The following is a 19,161-nucleotide window of genomic DNA, read 5'->3' as shown; positions in this document are numbered from 1 at the left end:
GCGCCTGAAAGGGCAGATGGACCTTTAATAAACTTAGGACACACACAACTATGCAAAATTGAAGGGTTTCTCCTGTTGAGTACTGGTATGGTTCCTTAAGAAAACTTTAGTTTACTTATGATTAGGAAAAAGAATATTATTTGTGAAATTTTCTTTATGATGACAAAGAATCAAATCGAGAGTAATCGTTTCACTCCTAGCTTTTAGAATTTATTTATATAATTGAATTGATGAAAGTTCAGTTTGATATGCTTATCAAAAATTACAGTTATTTGTAGTCATAGTTTTATTTTTCACCATAATATGGAAAGTAGGGTAATTTCTCATAATGATAATGATTTGGGCCACTTTGTCTTATGTAGAAGCAGTTAAGTATAAATAATAAAAAAAGGTAAGAATTAAACCACTGCTGATTGCGCATATGGAGCACCAACGTTGGTGCCATTGGCTATTTTATAATGGAATTGCAGCATTTTTGGCGATAGAGTTTCACATCATGATATCACAGTTTTTACGGTAAGGTGGTTTCTTTATTTTATATGTTAGGGTTTTTTAAAGGCGTGTGTTGCTGTTTCCTTTTAAATTGTTTAATTTTCAGTTTTTAACCAGGTTTTCCGAAGGAAAAAACTGGTTATTAGATTGAGGTATGTCGGCGGGCGGGCGGGCTAAAACAATTTCTTCTGTGCGCAACTCCTCCTACATTTCTCAACGGATTTTGACCAAACTTTCACAGAAGCTTTGTCATCAAGTGCCCTGGCACATATTGTCGGGGTTTTGTGATTGGATAATTTTTTACCTAATTATGGCCCTTTGTTTTTTTTTCCTTATACAGAATATATATAGTGAACACTTCTTCTGTGCGCAATTCCTCCTACATTATTCATGTTTTACATTGCACATAGTTACATTGTTTGTTGCTTGTATTTGTATTTCAAATACAACATATTTATCTACAATGGTGATAATTGAAAACCTGGTTTCATGGCATGTTTCTTGTTTGGAATTAAAATATTATAAACTATTGCTCCTAAATATGTCAAAATGTTTCTTGTTTATCTAAAATGCAAAGATATGCAAGGGAAAAAATTATTCTATATGTGGTGCTCCATTTGCGGCACGGTAGTTGGAATCGTAAATGATTGTTGATTGTTTCTGATATATACATGTTAAGATGATAAAAATTATAAAGATTTACAAGTCAATATAAATTTATATTTAAGCTCACCTGGGCACAAAGTGCTAGAAGGTGAGCTTTTTGTCGAAACATGATGTCTGCCATTATCTGCAGTTTCTTCAAACAACATTTCCTCCTCACTGAACCATAGAGCCTGACCAAACATTACTTTTACTGAAATGGTTAAAAAAGTTAGATATTAACTAGTTCCATTCTGATGCATAAGTAGATCAAAGTAACTAAAAAAAACACTCTAAAAAATGAAACCTCAGAAACTGTTCAGCTCAGAGCTTCGATATTTGTCACATCACATTATCCTGTGGTCCTTTACAAATGTTCTATATATAAGTCTCCAAGTTTAAAAGTTGCCCAGCCCTTGCGGTTTACATAACTTTATAGACTTATATAGGAAGAGGTATTTAAATTCTTAGTCTTCTCTAAAAGCTTATGCCCTCCAGCTTACATATTTGGCAAGTAGCATAATGCTTAGTGAACCTCTTCTTAAGTTTTATGAATCATTGCCCTGAGGTCAAACAATCATGCACCACCCAGAGGTCACATTTGTTTATACTCTGAATTTTCAATGGAAACAAAGTTTCAAAATCTTTTTGGTACTCAAAGCTTTCTTATTTAATATGTAGAATACCCTTGTTGCCCTTCACAATATGTCACTAGTGTCAAGATAAGCCTTACCATTTAGGCTGCATAGTTTACATTGATCGGCATCTTAATCTTTCATGGAAGTACATTTCAAAGAGCTTAGATATTTAGCATGTAACGCTACCTTTAGTAGTTGATGTCTGTTTAGAGTAGTTTGACCTCCTGTTGAAGCTTAGAAATATACGAAATGGCCTGGCCCCAATTACTTCCTTTAAATTGAATTTTGACCTTTTTCCAGGCATTTGATCTCAGGTGAGCCAATGGTAGGGCCATTTCAGTCCTCTTGCTTTTAAAACTGATATTGTAATTTGATGATGAATATTATTTTCCAAATAGAGATATTGTTAAATGTCCTATCGCAGGTCCATTATTCCTCTGCACTGATGCAATGCACATCTGTATCTGGTCAAAGAATATTCAAAAGTGTTTCTAGCGAAGATATTGAAAACTTCATAGACCTGAGCCATCAGAATAAAAACACGCTTAGAAAGACTACAGGTGATACCAGTTTGTTTAAATCATTTTGCGAAACTAAGGAAGAATTCAGATCTCTGGAGATGATCCCACCATATCAGTTGAACCAACTTTTGTGCGAGTTTATTTTGTCAGTGACGAAGAAGAACGGCACTGAATATGAACCAACGTCTCTGCGATGTATTATTGGATCAATCCATAGATACCTCCGATTGAATGATTACCATTGGTCGATTATTACAAGTGCTGAATTCAAAAGAGCAAGGGAAGTGTTAAAGACAAAACAGAAGCAGTTAAAGATGCTAGGGAAAGGAGGTTGTAAAACAAAAGCTGCTGATCAAGTTGATGATGATTTGATAGAAAAGTTTTATGAATGTGGAATTCTTGGGGATGGCAATCCTAAAGCTCTAATCAATACATTGTGGGTGATGGTTACCGTACATTTTGGGATAAGGACGGGACAGGAAGCTTATAACATGAGGTGGGGTGACGTACAGGTGAAAGAAGACAGTTTTGGTGAATATCTTTTGTATGATGCAGAGAAACAATGTAAAACAAAGACAGATTCAAGGTATGTAAAGATATAAAACTTTATCATGTACAAGTCATATGTAAACATTATATTTTGAGCTTGTGACTAATGGAAGAATAGGGACAGCTATTGTTTAAGCATCGGCGTGTGTCAGTATCATACTTTGGTTAAGTTTTGTTTGGGAAAGTTTTTTTTTTTAAAAAATTTTTGGTTTTGGAATTTAATTTATACACTTTTTTTGAGAGCAAATTTGGGGGGCCCACTTTTTCAAGGCCCTTTACCTTTTAACTTGGTTTTTGAGAGTGAATTATGGCCCTTTTTGAACATTATCCAGGTTTTATTATTAAGCACTGACAATAGTAGAGCATGCTGTCCTACTGCAAAGCTCTTGTTTCACTTAGTTTCTGAGAAAGGACAGGTACATGGCACAAAATTGTGAAATGTTAATATGATATTCATAAGATATAGCATATAAAAAGAATATTGTTGAGAGATTTGGGAAATATTATTTGATGAGAGTTATGGGAAAATATTTTTTGGTGAGAGATTTGGGAAAATATTTTTTCAGTGAGAGATTTGGGAAAATATTTTTCGGTGAGAGATTTTTTGGGAAAATATTTGAAAATGATATTTGAAAAAAAAGTCTTTGGGCTGATTTGATATAGTTTTTGATTAGCTATTTTATTCTATTTTATAGATACATGTAAAAGTATTGAGTTCAAAACCCACTTCATGACCTGGACATTCAAATATGTTATGAAAGAAAGTAATACATAATGTAATAAAAAAATCATTATATAAGTGTTCATGTACATTGTTGTTCTACCCAGGTATTATATTGTACTTGAAAATATGTGTAAATGAAGCTTAAAAAGCCAACTGATAAAACATTAAAATAAAGTTAAAAAAATATTTCAGAATTTAAATCATGATATATGATATTTCAGATTATGTCAAGCAAGGGTTTATTCAATGAATGATCCACCAAGGGACCCAGTCCATCTCTACAAGCTGTACTTAGACAAAAGGCCACCAGGAATGCTAGAGGACAACAGTCCATTCTTCCTGTCCGTGGCTAATAGTGCACCAAACCTTCTACAATCCTGGTTTAAAACACAACCAATGGGAATAAACAAATTATACAATATATTGAGGGATATGAGACTGGAAGCTGATATGATAAATGAGCAAAGAGCAGCTGCTGATAGGTAAATTTTGAAGCTTTCTTCACAAAATTACTGTTTAGAGCATATGAATATTTCTGTGGAGAGTTAGGAAAAGGATGAAAAATTGAAATGGATAATGATTGATGTTTCCATTATTTTTGCAATTGATTGATATTTCATTTCACATAACAGAAGGGGTGTGTATCGTTGTATGACTGCCTTTTAGTTTACCAATATCATAGTTCATTGCATGCAAATAAGACCTTAGAGACAAAGTAAATATTAAAGAAAGTTTTATTTATATTGAGGAAAAAAAAGAGTTTTATTTATATTGAGGAAAAAAAGATTCATTTTACCTTTAAAACATGGTATATTGTAGCTTGAACATTTAAAGAATAGCTGGGATATCCCTACTCAGCTTGGGATCAGCAGTTGCATTGCACTTTGTTTAGGCTGTATTTCTCAGTTTGAAGGTTTCCACACATTTTTATAGATCCATTATCTTTTAATATAGGTTGTTACTGAAATATACCCCTTTGTGAAGTTAAACTAAAAAAAAAATCAGAAAATTCCTAATTTTAGTTAGTGAAAGCATTCTGTATCTACAATTACAATCTACTGCATATATTTAGAAGGAACTTTACACTCCTCTAAGGTCACTGTCCAATAACTGCAGCACAACTTATAGCTTAATGCTCTGCTTTGCGCTTGTTTTCATTTTACTTTTATCTTACATACAGGTTGCTCACATTACCTAAAGTTATAGCAATGCTTTTGTTTTTTTCCTATTTCCTTATGTTTTATTTTTGTATGATGCCTTGTACAGAGTCCCTCTCTTTAGGTCATGATATGTAAATGCATTGGCCAACACTACTTACAGAATTGTTTGTTACTCAGGATGGGTGAATTTTAAATCATGTTTCATTATGCTTGGTTGTTTTGACTTAAAATTGTTATTTGACGTTGTGGATTCCTCTTTGCCTTTTATATATTTTTAATTGCAACATTCACATCCTATGCCTGAGAACACACTGGCATATCATAGTGACGGAACATTTTTACTATTAAATTATTTTGATAAAAAAAGAAGCCAATGATAGCAGACAAGTGAGTATAGCCATTTCTTATATTGATTAAAACTTTAATAATACAATGTCAGCAAATAATTTGGTAATACCTTGATGGTTCTCTCTGACGTATATTTACTAGTCACATGTAAAAATGATTTCTTAACTGACTTTTAAATAATGAATATGGCCAACATATTACGTAAGTTTTAATTCATTGTTTTTGGGGTCATTAGGCCAAAGGTCACAGTGAGGATTATTGTATAATCTTTTCTAACTGTAACTGGACAATAAATAATGAATGGTGGTTTATGTTACTTGCAAAGGACATTGTCCATGGCCAGTAGATTAAATATTTTGGTTTTGTGATCATTATTAGGTCAAAGATCAATGACACAGCGACACTCTTTTAGTTTTGAGGTCAATAGGCCAAAGGCACAGTGACACTTAATATGAAGTCATAGTTTTATCAGTAACTAATCTTTTCTCAGAAGTAGGTGTATGACACATATGCATAATGAAAATACATGTATCTCACTGAAAAAAAGGCAAAGAAGGTGTTGCTTAAATGTCAAATATTCACATTTCTTGTATTGAAAATCTTTTACAGACTTTATAAAAACTATTCTGTTTTTATTTCAGATTGTAAGAAGAAAAGGTCAGTGTACGAGCAATTGTAATTACGATAAGTTTGAAATAATTGAAGCTTATGACATGACAGAAGACACTGGCGAATCTGTATATATAGGGTGACAAAGATGACTAGATAGAGAAGATTGTCAACGGTTTCCCTCAAGCTGAAATTACTCACCATGCATCTGATTATTCCATATCTCTTGATGAAATGACAGCATCAAATAGGTGGTTAAGTGAATAACAGAAACGTCACCCAGAATTAGATTTGATGGCTCCTATACTTTTGCCAATCTGAAAGACTTTTTGCACCATCAAACAGAAAATCTCAAATTATAAGGAACAAATGAACTTTATTGTATTTAAGTGTCATGGTACTGTCAAACATCCTTTAAATATGGAGAGAAAAAAATTTGAGTTTGAAATAACTGAAAATGATAACATTTTAACTGTTATAGAGTTAGGAAACTTCCGCCTTATTTTGTAGTTGTTGAAGGATTTAATGAAGAAGAAGATAGTACATTTATTCGGAAATTTCAGCTAGTGACAAATTTATGTAGAAAATATTTAAGTGACAACTTTTTAAATTATGTCAGGACTGATGAAAACCATTATTTTGTTGTACGATTCACACAAAACAATTAACTATTAAGCGAACTGAATTATCAAGGAAAATATTGTTTTGTTTGTTTTACCACCACAAGAATCATGTAAAGTGAAAACAAGAAAAGACATTGTGTTTTGAAAGTTTGGTGTCAAGATCTGAAGTTTGTTTTTGAAAAGTTTGTAAAAAAGAAACAGAAATTCAATTTAAATAACTATTGCAAAGAAAGTTAATGACAAAGTGGTTAACCCTGTGGCCTTCATATCTTGGTTTTAAATTGCCGGAATATATCATTCACATGATGCTAGAAGAACCAACCGTCCTTCATATTTTAGAAAGTCTATTTATGTGAAATCTTAAGCCAATAAAAATTGTAGCTACTAGCAAAATATTCAATGAGTTATGGTCAATTTCTTTGCTCATGTGAATCTTTATTGTAGCTGTATATTATATAGTTGTACTGAAACTGCATTTTATGTTATAGATAAAGATGTAATGTTAGTTCATGTGTAATAATGTGTTTCAATATAGTTTTTAGAAATTCTTCAATGAAATTTAAAGGTGTTTGAAAGTTGCAAAATGAAGTTGCTAAATGTTAATACTTGTCATATATTTTAACACCAGAACCAGTCAAATATTTTAACAACAGAACCAGTCAAATATTTTAACAACAGAACCAGTCAAATATTTTAACAACAGAACCAGTCAAATATTTTAACAACAGAACCAGTCAAATATTCTAACAACAGAACCAGTCAAATATTTTAACAACATAACCAGTCAAATATTTTAACAACAGAACCAGTCAAATATTCTAACAACAGAACCAGTCAAATATTCTAACAACAGAACCAGTCAAATATTTTAACAACAGAACCAGTCAAATATTTTAACAACAGAACCAGTTAAATATTCTAACAACAGAGCCAGTCAAATATTTTAGCAACACGGGTTAAGCTCCTCTTCAATTACAAGGGTGTAAGGATATATATATAGGCATTTAAATAATCAAGTTGAGGAATCATTATTTAGTCTTTCTTCTGAATGTGTTCAATCATTTAACAGTTTAATTGTTACAAAAGTGTTTCAAAGTTCAAAAGTTGTTCGTTATAGAATTTATTTTCTTTAATTTTGTTTTGCAATTTGCAAAAGATACATGTAATTCAATCCATAATTTTAATTGTTTTAAGGTTTTTTGGTGTTTTTTTTTCAAACTTCAAGAGTTTTTATTGTTATGGAATTTATTTTCTTAACTTTTGTTTTTGAGATTTGCAAAATATGAATTTTTTTTGTAAGCATCATGCCTCCAGAGTCATGGTCATTTTCGTCAATGGAATATTAAAGTAGAAATTGTGAAGTGAAAAAAGAAAAGAAAATGCAAACAGCATTTACAATTGATGTATACCTGAAGGAGGTCAAGATAAGCAAAATAACCCTTACTGGATGATTAGGAATATGGTTATTTTCTCTCATCTAGAGGCAAGCAGCTTCAAAAGTAACACACGTGTAAACATTTATATTTTAGCAGATAGTCATGTTTGAATTTGTATCCTGATTGAAATCAATATTTATTTTTATTTCCATATTTGAATGTTTTCTTTTTGTTTTACATATAAAAGGCTGTCAGTAACGTACATGCTTTCAAATTTTTGTAATAAACATGATGGCACAGTGTAAGCCTCTTGCCTTTAAATGATAAAACATTTTTAATTTAAATTTTACTATTAAGAATTTAAGAAATGAGTCTTTGTTTTTTGCATCTGACTAAGCATGTTCTTTTGTTTGAATTTAGTATGACTAAACTGTTTTTCACATTCTGAATGGATCTATGAACTCAGTTGCTACCTACTACATCCTCCTCTCTTCTGCCACGTGCTTTTATCTATTGTTGAAGCTCGTATACTTATATTATGAACTTTTGATAGCTAGATCTTTTCTATGTTAGAGGTAAAGTGCAGATTAGTATACATTATTTATCACATAATATGTATTTTGGAGCATAGGAAAAGTCTTAGACAATCTGAAGATATATATTTATTTGTTAACTCGACATTAAATAGATCTATTTTGAGCACTTCATATATTTTAATTAAAATAACAACAAATCTTAATGCATTTTTGTTTAATCCTTTTCATATTTATCTTTATAATTTCCTTTGCAAGGTATGCCTAACTGATTTAATTGTGATCTCGATTTATATGTAAAATATGATCACTAAAAGGTATTTTGTTAAGTTGTTATAATTTTTTTAGAATAAAAACATGATCAGTATTGTTTATAGATGTAATACTTTTCAATTACTATGTTTGAATCATGTTTTAGTTATGAGTAACCTTTGTTAGTAAATTAATAAATACTTTAAAAGGGTGGATTTATTTTTGTTTTTATTGAATTACTTTTACACAATGTCATGATATGAGACTATGATTATTTCACGATGCCTCACAATTTCAGAATTATTGTCAGAAAGTCAAGGTCTGTTGTGTTTGAATGACACTCAGTTCCTAATACTGGATGTTAAAATAAGAATCATAAATCGGCATGGCCAGGAGCTGCTAAATTATTGTCAATTAAACACTCTTTATAAACATTTTAAACCAATTGTGTATTATTGTTTTTCATTGGACAATCATTTATATGACATGACAGCTGCCTCAACTTTTATAGTCGCAAAATTCTTATTTCAATTTAAGAATTTGCTTCTGTTTTAAGATCCTCTCTCTCTATTTTTTAAAGGAAAATGTCGAAGATATTAACGTAACCCACTCGTCAATTCTTTGGTTTTAAATTACCTTTTTGGTTCAGTTTTGGTATATGGTCATTATCTGTAATGTATAGCATATAACATTGAAATTAAAGCAGTTTTTGTATTCGCTGCGTTAGCAGTGAATACAGTTCTATCACAATTTGCGGGATTTCAATATAAGAATGGGTACCTAACAACGCAAAGTAGTTCTACACAGATTTTCTTGTCACACACAAGTGATAAGATTTTGAATTGTCAGTAGTTCATTTTTGATTGTGTTATTTCTATCGTATATTATTTGCATGTTTTCAGGATATAATCAGTAAAAAATATCATTAGTATTCATTCGCGTTAACTTTGAGTAAGGAAGTAGTTCGTACCAAAACAAAGTTTTCGACGCTATTTTTGTATGTGAAAGCTGATCTCATCATTTTCTAAAAGTAGGTACAGAAAACTTACCAATATTATTTGAACTTAATGTAATCTGTTTTGGAATTCTTATTTGGATTTCATGATGTGTAACAGTGTTGATAATTCAGGTGTCTTGATATATTTTTTGTTGTTTGAGTTGTTTCCCTTGGTTTCCCGCAATATCACTAGTTTTGTCTATGTTTAAGCGGCTTTGTTTGTAAAAAGTTCAAAGTGTTCTTAATTTATTGGAAATATGGATTATTGATAGTTGGTCAGTATTATTTTGAGTTGCATTTGGTTTAAATTAGTGTTTTATAGAGTGTATGTCATAGATGATTTTTTAATTAAGCAATGAGTGTGGTCTGATTTGAAATGTCATCAGTTTTCGTGATTTGGAACCTTTGAATATTGTTTTCAGAAAAATCCGTTAATTTAGCTCTCTGTTTACTTAATCTCACATTTTATTCATATCACTTTGCATATTGTGTTTATTATATTTTGCAGAAGTTACAGCAGAGAGAGAGTTTGACAGTATGCGTGTCTGAAGAAGATAATGCTATTATTGGTACATTCAATTCCACGAACTGGTGAGTTTAGAATTTATTTATGATTATGATGTATTTTATAATAACTTCATTAAATGAACTTATGATTGTGGCGGCCAATAGAAAGCATATAGCTATATTATATGTTAATATACCTACAGGTTAAGTAAGCTGTTCAATGTGTTGTAAATATTTAATACACCGATAAACACTTTCAGAACTAGCAGACGAGAGGCTTTTCTTATCAGTAGTTTTAGGAACAAAGATAACCTGTTGTTTTCTCACTATATAAATCGTATGTAAAATGGTCTGACATGTGGTAGGTTTCACTGTTCATTTGAATACTTTGTGGAGTCAAAATACTGTGACGAAGCTAAGATCCAACGTTTGCTATTGGTGTAATACATTTTAAAATTGGACATTTAATCAGAACAAACTAACGGTTTTGTTTAAGCATAAGAGATATCAATTTTACTCGAAGATAAGGGAAGCAACTCGTATTTTTTCACTCGATATACCTCGGTTATTTACGTAGATCATATAGAAAGTGTTAATGGGTTTATTGTAATTGACCATAAATTTTGAGTTTTTATTTAAATGATAATTATGCATTTCAGACATAGGAAATTGATTTAACTTTATTTTTATGTTGATGTAATTTGTTTAATTTCAGAGTGTTGGTTTCCTCGATTTCATTGACTCTATGATTCATTCTCTGATTGATGATTGTTGATTGAATGTTTTAATGATCAATCAACTTATTGATTTACTGATTGATTGGACATGTCATGGAGCTTAATATAGATGGAGAAGTAACTTAGACGTCATACAGTTAAATTCAGTATTATTGGGGTTGTTCTAACGCAAGTTATCATGTGTTTCGGGATTTTCCAAGATTTGATGCATCCTGGGTAATAGTAGCCAAAATACCGCCATATTGAATTCCAAGAGGAACATTGACAAAAAAAGACGAAGCATTTTCTACTTACATAAGAAGCAATAGTAATTTATGTTAAAACGTATCATACACACTTTTCTACACAGATATTTTTTTAAAAAAAACAACGTCGGCAATGTAAACAGTAGTTCATGGATATCGCCAAAGTTTAACGAGAGTGCGAGAATCGGGGACTAGTGGGAAAACCCGATTATCACGGAAGCGCACTGTGGATCTGAATCTGACTTTCAACTATTTTCTGAGCTTCCTATCCATTGTATATATATCTGTGGACATGTAAGACGAATATATGTGAACTGTAAGATGTTGAAATGTGCAAAGTTGTTTGTTTAGAAGAGAAATACGCAATTTTTGGAGAAACTTTTTGTTTGAATGATCAAGGTATAAACACTTTTTGTAAATGAACATCAGGCTACCATTTTCATAGTTATGGCAGGGCTTCCATTAATGGAAGTTTGGGAGTCATTTCACTCCTTGAATTTGGCTTGTGACTTCCAAAATGTAATGCTTTTTTCTTCTTTACCAATATTTTGTGACTTCCAATGTCAAGACATTTTGCAGTCTTTGACTTCCAAATTTTGGATCTTAATGGAAGCCCTGAATGCCAATGGACCTACATGTTTCACCTAAATTGTATTGGAAATATGTGAAAAACTTCCTTTTAAAAAGTTTCTAGCTGAAGTTAAGCAGAGAAATGCATTGGATACCTCAGAATATTGCTATGTTTTTAAAAAAAATCCAAGCCTTATGGTCACATATTCATTGTGACTTCCAAAATGTAATGCTTTTTTCTTCTTTACCAATATTTTGTGACTTCCAATGTCAAGACATTTGCAGTCTTTGACTTCCAAATTTTGGATCTTAATGGAAGCCCTGAATGCCAATGGACCTACATGTTTCACCTAAATTGTATTGGAAATATGTGAAAAACTTCCTTTTAAAAAGTTTCTAGCTGAAGTTAAGCAGAGAAACAGAATATTGCTATGTTGTTAAAAAATTTCCAAGCCTTATGGTCACATATTCATGGAAAAATTCGAAGAAAGGAAAATAGATTGTCAGGTGTATAGATTTCCAGTCTGCTTATCATTTACATACAATCTGGAAAACTTCAGTAGTGTCACTGGGGTCAAAATTAATCCTGTCTAATGGTAATGTTGTAAAAAGTTTAATGTATATATGTATTATAATAGAAATTAGATATATGTATGGATATTTTGTGTAAACCAACACGTGAAAACCCTGGAACATCATTGCTAAAGCAATATTGTTAGGTACAATACCATACATTTAATAGGCAAGAAAGGTACGGTAATAATATCATTTACTATAGATTTAGAATGCAAGAAAAGATAAAATATCATTCCTCGCTTCTTAGTACAAAAAGTTCCATATCACTTTTATATTTATGTTTACTGCATAAAACACTTTCTTACTTTTCATTTTTAGCTAGACTATACAAAGTATATGGAGAGCCGTCCTACTTGCCCCGGCGTCCGCGTCCTTATTCAGATTAAAGTTTTGGTTTTCCATATCATCAACCACATCTTATGTGACAAGGTTCATAACTCTAGCACCACTATTTTCAGATTTATCTCCCCTTGAACTTAGAATTTTCCTTAAAAAATATTATTTTCTATCGTTACTTCCTTATTTCTTAAGGGATCAACTTCATACTTCAAATATATGTTCCTTATCATCAACCACATCTTATGTGACAAGGTTCATTACTCTAGCACCAATATTTTCAAATTTATCTCCTCTTGAAGATAGAATTTTCCTAAAAAGAGTTATTTTTAGCTCGACTATTCAATAAGAATAAGTAGAGCTATTCAATTGTAGTCACCAGTGCGTCAGTGTTGGTGTCGGCATCTGTGTCAGCGTAGGTGTAATAACTTATGTTAAAGTTTTTGTAATATCTCAAATATCAAAGTCCATTGATATATGGCTTTGAAACTTTGCACACTTGTTCACCATCATGACCCAACCTGTAGACAGGAGGAGATAACTGGATCAAGCATTTTGACAGAATTATGCCCCTTTTCTGACTTAGATTATATGTTATTTAATTAAAGTTTGCATACCACCTCAGATATTTTCATATACTGTTGACATCTGGCTAGGAACAAGTTGAAATTTTATACTCTTCTTTGAGAGCATAATAGGACTCTCTTCAAGGCCTATAACAGTAACATGGATTGAAAGGAAAATTTGGCCCTATAACAGTAACATGGATTTAAAGGAAAATTTGGCCCTTTTGTTAACATTTTACATTATCAAGGCTCTTTTTCTATCAAGCACTTAGAATGGTAGAGCGTTGCTGTCCTACCGACAGCTATTATTTACTGTTACTTATTTATTTCTTAAGGGATCAACTTCATATTTCAAATATATGTTCCTTATCATTAACCAAATGTTATGTGACAAGGTTGTTAACGCTAGCACCAATATTGCAAGAATTACCTCCCCATGAACTTAGATTTTTTTTACTTGAAAAATATTATTTTTTACTATGACTTTTTAGCTCACCTGTCACAAAGTGACAGGGTGAGCTTTTGTGATCGCTTTTCGTCCGGCGTCCGTCCATCGTCCGTCCGTAAAATTTTTCTTTAAATGACATCTCCTCATAAACCACTGAGCCAATTTCATCCAAACTTCACAGGAATGTTCCTTTGGTGGTCACCTTTAAAAAATGTTCAAAGAATTTAATTCCATGCAGAACTCTGGTTGCCATGGCAACTGAAAGAAAAATCTTTAAATATCTTCTTTTAAACAACCCTAAGAGCTAGAGCTTAGATATTTGGCATGAAACATCTTCTAGTGAGTGTCTACCAAGTTTGTTCAAATAAAAGCCCTTGGGTCAAAATTGGCCCCGCCCCAGGGGGTCATTGATTTTCCCTATATGCATATAGTAAAAACTTATAAAATCTTCTTTTAAAGAACCCAAAGAGCTAGAGCTAAGATATTTAGCATGAAACATCTTCTAATGGGTGTCTACCAAGTTTGTTCAAATAAAAGCCCTAGGGTCAAAATTGGCCCCGCCCCAGGGGGTCATTGATTTTCCCTATATGCATATAGTAAAAACTTAATAAAATCTTCTTTTAAAGAACCCATAGAGCTAGAGCTTAGATATTAAGCATGAAACATCTTCTAGTGAGTGTCTACCAAGTTTGTTCAAATTAAAGCCCTGGGGTCAAAATTGGCCCCGCCCCAAGGGTCATTGATTTCTCTTATATGTGTATTATACTATAGCAAAAACTTAAAAAATCTTCTTTGAAAAAAAACAAATAGCTAGAGTTTAGATACTAAGCATGAAACATCTTCTAGTGAGTCTCTACCAAGTTTGTTAAAAAAAAAAAAGCCCTGGGGTCAAAATTGGCCCCGCCCCGGGGGACATTCATTTTCCTTATTTGTGTATAACAAAAACTTAAAAAATCTTCTTTGAAGAAACTCAAATAGCTAGAGTTTAAATATTAAGCACGAAGCATCTTCTAGTAAGTGTCTACAAAGATTGTTCAAATAAAAGCCCTGGGGTCAAAATTGGCCCCGCCCCAGGTGTGTCACTGTTTTTAACTAAATGTGTAAAGAAATAACTTGACCAGCTAGACCTTAGATGTTTAGCATGAAACATCTTCTAATGGGTGTCTACCAGTCTACCAAGTTTGTTCAAATAAAAGCCCTGGGGTTTAAACTGGCCCCGCTTCAGGGACCTATATACAGGTGAGCGACTTCAGGGCCATCATGGCCCTCTTGTTTTTGTTTTTTTTTTGTTTTTTTTTTTTAATTTTGAAATCATTCATTTATTATTGTTGAAATCTACTTATAATACCTTTAAAATACCATGTTCCCAGTACTTTTTATTTACATGCTTAAGTTGTTCTTAACATACACAAAACAAACTTGTACATTCCTTTATTAGAAATTGTCTTTTTTTATATAACCAGGCACAAGTGACAAGATAATATTTATTTATATGCTATTATCATTGTGGACACAAACTGTAAACAAAGGTATCATTTTTGATTCTAGTCAAAGTAAAAACAAACAGTGATTGCACTAGAGTTATATCAGAAAGTTTGTGGGAGCTTTACATGCTCATAACATTTCTATCTTTGTCAGAGAAATATTTGATTTCTGAGAACTATTTTGACTTCAATTTCCAAAGAAACATGAAACTACACCCCAAATTTAAATGCATAATAACTATTACATTTGTTTGACTTAACTGTTTCTTATGGTCAATAGTGTTACATGTATATAATTTTTGATGTTCATTTTACATTTGCTTGTTTTTCTATCATTTCAATCCATTGTCTTAATCATTATATAACTTGATTATACCCTGTAGCATTGTTTTTAGATTTACATTGTATTTGCAATTTTGTGAACATTTATCAGTAAGTAATATTCTTAATAAAAGAAATTTCACAATTGATATGAAGTACCAAGCCATTTATTGAGTGTGTTTCCGATTTATGAAAATGTTTTTAACAAATGACTTAAAATTGAGCAATCACCATACTTTCTAGCATAAGAATCTTGAAATAAAATTACTTAAATTGCAAGCAAGTTGCAATTTTATACATGAGATAAACTTATCGTGACCAAATTTGTTTTTCATGTTAGCAAGTTCTGTATATATGCTTTAATTAGAAAAGTACATGATTATGTATGAAGTAACTGAAATATTGAAAGCTTTATAATAGAATGTTTGTCATGCAACATTAAATTGTGTAAGATTCAGACTATTAGATAAGGCGATGTACTTATTAATGCTGTTATAATTACATGTATTATTATTGTGAGTAAAAAGGTTCTGGGGATATTTTTATCATGTTTTAACCAGGGGCATAGATAATATACATTGTTTACTTTTTATGCTCCCCGAAAAATTTCGGGGGAGCATATAGTCGGCGCCTTGTCTGTCTGTCCGTCTGTCCGTTTTCTTGTCAGGAGCATAACTTGAAAACCCTTGGAGATAATTTGTTTAAACTTCATACAGTGGTAGAGGGCATTGAGGGGGAGTGCAGTGTCAAAGAACCATAACTCTATTTTGCCCGGTTTTTGAATTATCTCCCCTTATAGAAAAATCTTGTCCGGGGCATAACTCTAAAACTATAAGAGATATCAACATGAAACTTTGTAGGTGAATAGATCTCAATTGGTAGATGTGCAGTGCATAAGAACAATAACTCTTTTTGTCCTAATTTTGGAGTTATTGCCCTTTGTTAATTTCAACACTTTGAACTTTGTCCGGAACATAACTCTAAAACTATAAGAGATATCAAGATGAAACATTGTAGGTAGATAGATCTCATTAAGTAGAAGTGCAGTGCAAAAGAACCATAACTCTGTTAAGCCTCATTATTGAATTATCTCCCCTTATAGAAAAATCTTGTCTGGGGCATAACTCGAAAACTATTAGAGATATCAACATGAAACTTTGTTGGTGAATAGATCTCAATGGGTAGATGTGCAGTGCATAAGAACAATAACTCTTTTTGTCCTTATTTTGGAGTTATTGCCCTTTGTTAATTTTAACACTGAACTTTGTCCGGAACATAACTCTAAAAATATAAGAGATATCAAGATGAAACATTGTAGGTAGATAGATCTCATTGAGTAGAAGTGCAGTGCAAAAAAAACATAACTCTGTTAAGCCTCATTTTTGAATTATCTCCCCTTTTAGAAAAATCTTGTACTGGACATAGCTGTAAAACTATAAGAGATATTAACATGAAACTTTGTAGGTAGATGTATCTCAATGCAGTGCACGAGAATCATAACTTTGCCTTGCCTAATTCTGGAGTTACTGCTCTTTGTTTATTTTTACTTTTTGAAGTTGTGCGGAACATAACTTGGAAACCATAAGAGATATCAACAAGAAACTTTGTAAGTTGATAGATAACAGTGATTAGAAGTGCAGTGCAAAGAACAATAACTCCGCCTTTCCTAATTTTGGAATTATTGCACTTTGAACTTTTTCCAGGAACATAACTCTGAAACTACAAGAGGTGTACTTTCCTGTGTCCAAAACCTATTCGGGGAGCATCACCCGGCTCAAACCGGGCTCTGGTTTATCAATATTGCAATTGGTTTTAAAGCTGTGTTTTCTTAAATATGGATATTATTGAATCATCCTTGACATCAGTATTCTCATTTTTTTAGCTCACATTAGCAAAAGCTCAGCTATTACAGACAGTCAAAGATTCCTGGTCTGTCCGTCATCCATATTTCAATAATGTCATATTAAACTACTCAGTTTGAAAACGTCAAAAATTCTCATTTACTGTGTGCAAGAACGCTTTAAATTAATTTGGTCTTTTGCATGATAAGGTCACAGTAGGTAAAAAAAGATTAGATATTACAACCATCCTTTTCTCTTATTGTCCCATTTTGCTTGTTTTGCATTATTAAAGCCATTTCCTCATGCTCCCATTCCATTTGTAATGTTTCTTTGCAAAAAAGTAAATAACAGAATTTTAAAAAAAAGTTTTGACTGTTACAGGCTAATTAAAAATATAATAGGCAAACTATTAAAAGTACTTTTTTTGTATTTTTTTAATCTCGGAAATTTTTTAAATTAAAGTATTTTACAAAAATACCTATATTTTCTTCTTAAATTTCATGAAATTAACATGTTCCAAGTTTCACTTTTCATCATGTGAAAAACTGAAATGCTTTAGCTAGGTAATCTGTCTGTCATTACATTTGAAGCTTATGTAGCAATATAGTATTCTAGGTATTGTTACTGTATATATATTCATTATAACATAATTCTCTCATCATGTTAAGGATCTAGTCATGAATGTACTGCATGCATTCATATTTTGGATGTATATTTTATTGTACCACTTAGATAATGTAATAAAGTTGTTCTCATTTAGTTTATTCTTACTTCTTTCCCTCTTTCAATGTAATATTCAACAACCAGTGTTAATGTCTCTATCAGATTAATAATCTGTAATTCAGTGGCCCATATTCCTTTATTCTTTACAATTGCAACGTTTTTAGTAAGACACATATGCATTTATAATGCGCAGCGAATACATCAGTGCTTTCAGCGCTTTGATTTAGAATGGTGTTCAGTTTAAAAAATCTTATCATCATACAATCAAGTAATGAGAAAATTGGAGACAGCTCTTGTTGAATTTGTTATTAAGAGCAGTTTTATTGCTGTTTATAAACAGTTGTAGGTTTATATTACCCAAGCCACTAGTGACATTGTATGTGTTTTATAATTACCTGATATAACTAATATTTGATCTCAAAACAAATGTGATAAACTTATTAAACTTGGAACAAACTCATTGTTTCAATAAGGAAATGAATCACATAAAATAAAAGTTATTGATTAGGTATTGAAAAGGTAATGATCAAAGTCCCCAGGTTTGGTATTTTAAAAAAGAAAAATTTATGTAACACATTTCTGTTTCCAGTCATATCTTTGTATGGAAGAACACAGCAAGGTTACTTCCTCTTTAAAAGATCTACCATTTGTGATTCATGGTTCCAAGTGGCGAATTGTTTTCAAATAGTTTTCCAAATGAATATAAGTAACTATTTTCTTTTGAGCTTTTAAGCTCTTTGAAATGAGATTTTGATATGAAATATGTTATAAGATCTAAGATTTATTTTTGAAAATCTCATGATTTACATTTCCAAATTAATTGGTGTTTAAATTTAAATTGTATTCATTCTTGTTTGGATTTGTAACATTGAGCATTAATTTGCTTGCCACACTAAATTTTAAAGATATACTACTGTCAAAATTGAGATTAGCGAAATATTGATAATTGCTATTATACAGTCTCTTTCTAAATATTCACACAAAGGTGTGTATAAAATACTACAGACTATAGGTCTGTAGGTGGTCATTATACGAATTCCGTTAAATAACTGGCAGTTTTTTTTAATCATTTCCCTCATATAGATGTGTTTTGACGGTCTCAAACAGTGAAAAAATGCCCTTTTTATGCCACAAACAGTTTTTCATTTGAGAAATGTTAAAAAAGTGACCAGTTTTTAGGTGCGGCCCCCATCAAAATGGTACATCAGGGGGTTGCCAGAAGGGGGCATTGGGTTTGAAGGGGGCGGTAGAAAATCCACCAAGAAAATTTTGGACATATGACAGGCTAAAAATGGCCTCAGGTCGATTTTAGGGTAACTAGTAACCGACTCTGAAAAGACTTT

At 31.7% G+C, this 19,161-nt stretch overlaps 1 protein-coding gene and 1 long non-coding RNA gene across 6 annotated transcripts in view; both read left to right on the top strand.

Annotated features, from left to right (window-relative positions):
• Positions 1–19,161, top strand: part of LOC132730980 (zinc finger protein 235-like) — a 70,575-nt gene that overhangs the window by 24,015 nt on the left and 27,399 nt on the right. Inside the window, exons 4-6 of one of the 5 annotated variants that reach the window (XM_060717069.1) lie at positions 2,197–2,879; positions 3,788–4,048; positions 5,716–7,081. The exons of 3 other annotated variants lie outside the window; for them this stretch is intronic. In XM_060717069.1, coding sequence (XP_060573052.1) covers positions 2,197–2,879; positions 3,788–4,048; positions 5,716–5,722 — 951 coding nt within the window. In that variant the 3' untranslated portion in view covers positions 5,723–7,081. Of the gene's footprint in view, positions 1–2,196; positions 2,880–3,787; positions 4,049–5,715; positions 7,082–19,161 lie in introns of those variants that run through there. One more of the 5 variants, XM_060717068.1, reaches the window with a different exon arrangement.
• LOC132730981 (uncharacterized) lies at positions 9,180–17,854 on the top strand. The gene is made up of 3 exons (XR_009625821.1): positions 9,180–9,739; positions 9,973–10,055; positions 10,687–17,854. It is a non-coding gene; the product is annotated as an uncharacterized LOC132730981 (long non-coding RNA).

This window comes from Ruditapes philippinarum, unplaced genomic scaffold (assembly GCF_026571515.1).
Source record: "Ruditapes philippinarum isolate M1 unplaced genomic scaffold, ASM2657151v2 ctg162_1_1_1_1, whole genome shotgun sequence".
Taxonomy (NCBI): Eukaryota; Metazoa; Mollusca; class Bivalvia; order Venerida; family Veneridae; genus Ruditapes; species Ruditapes philippinarum.
Note: the sequence above shows the minus strand (reverse complement) of the source record. Positions and strands in the feature narration are given on the sequence as shown.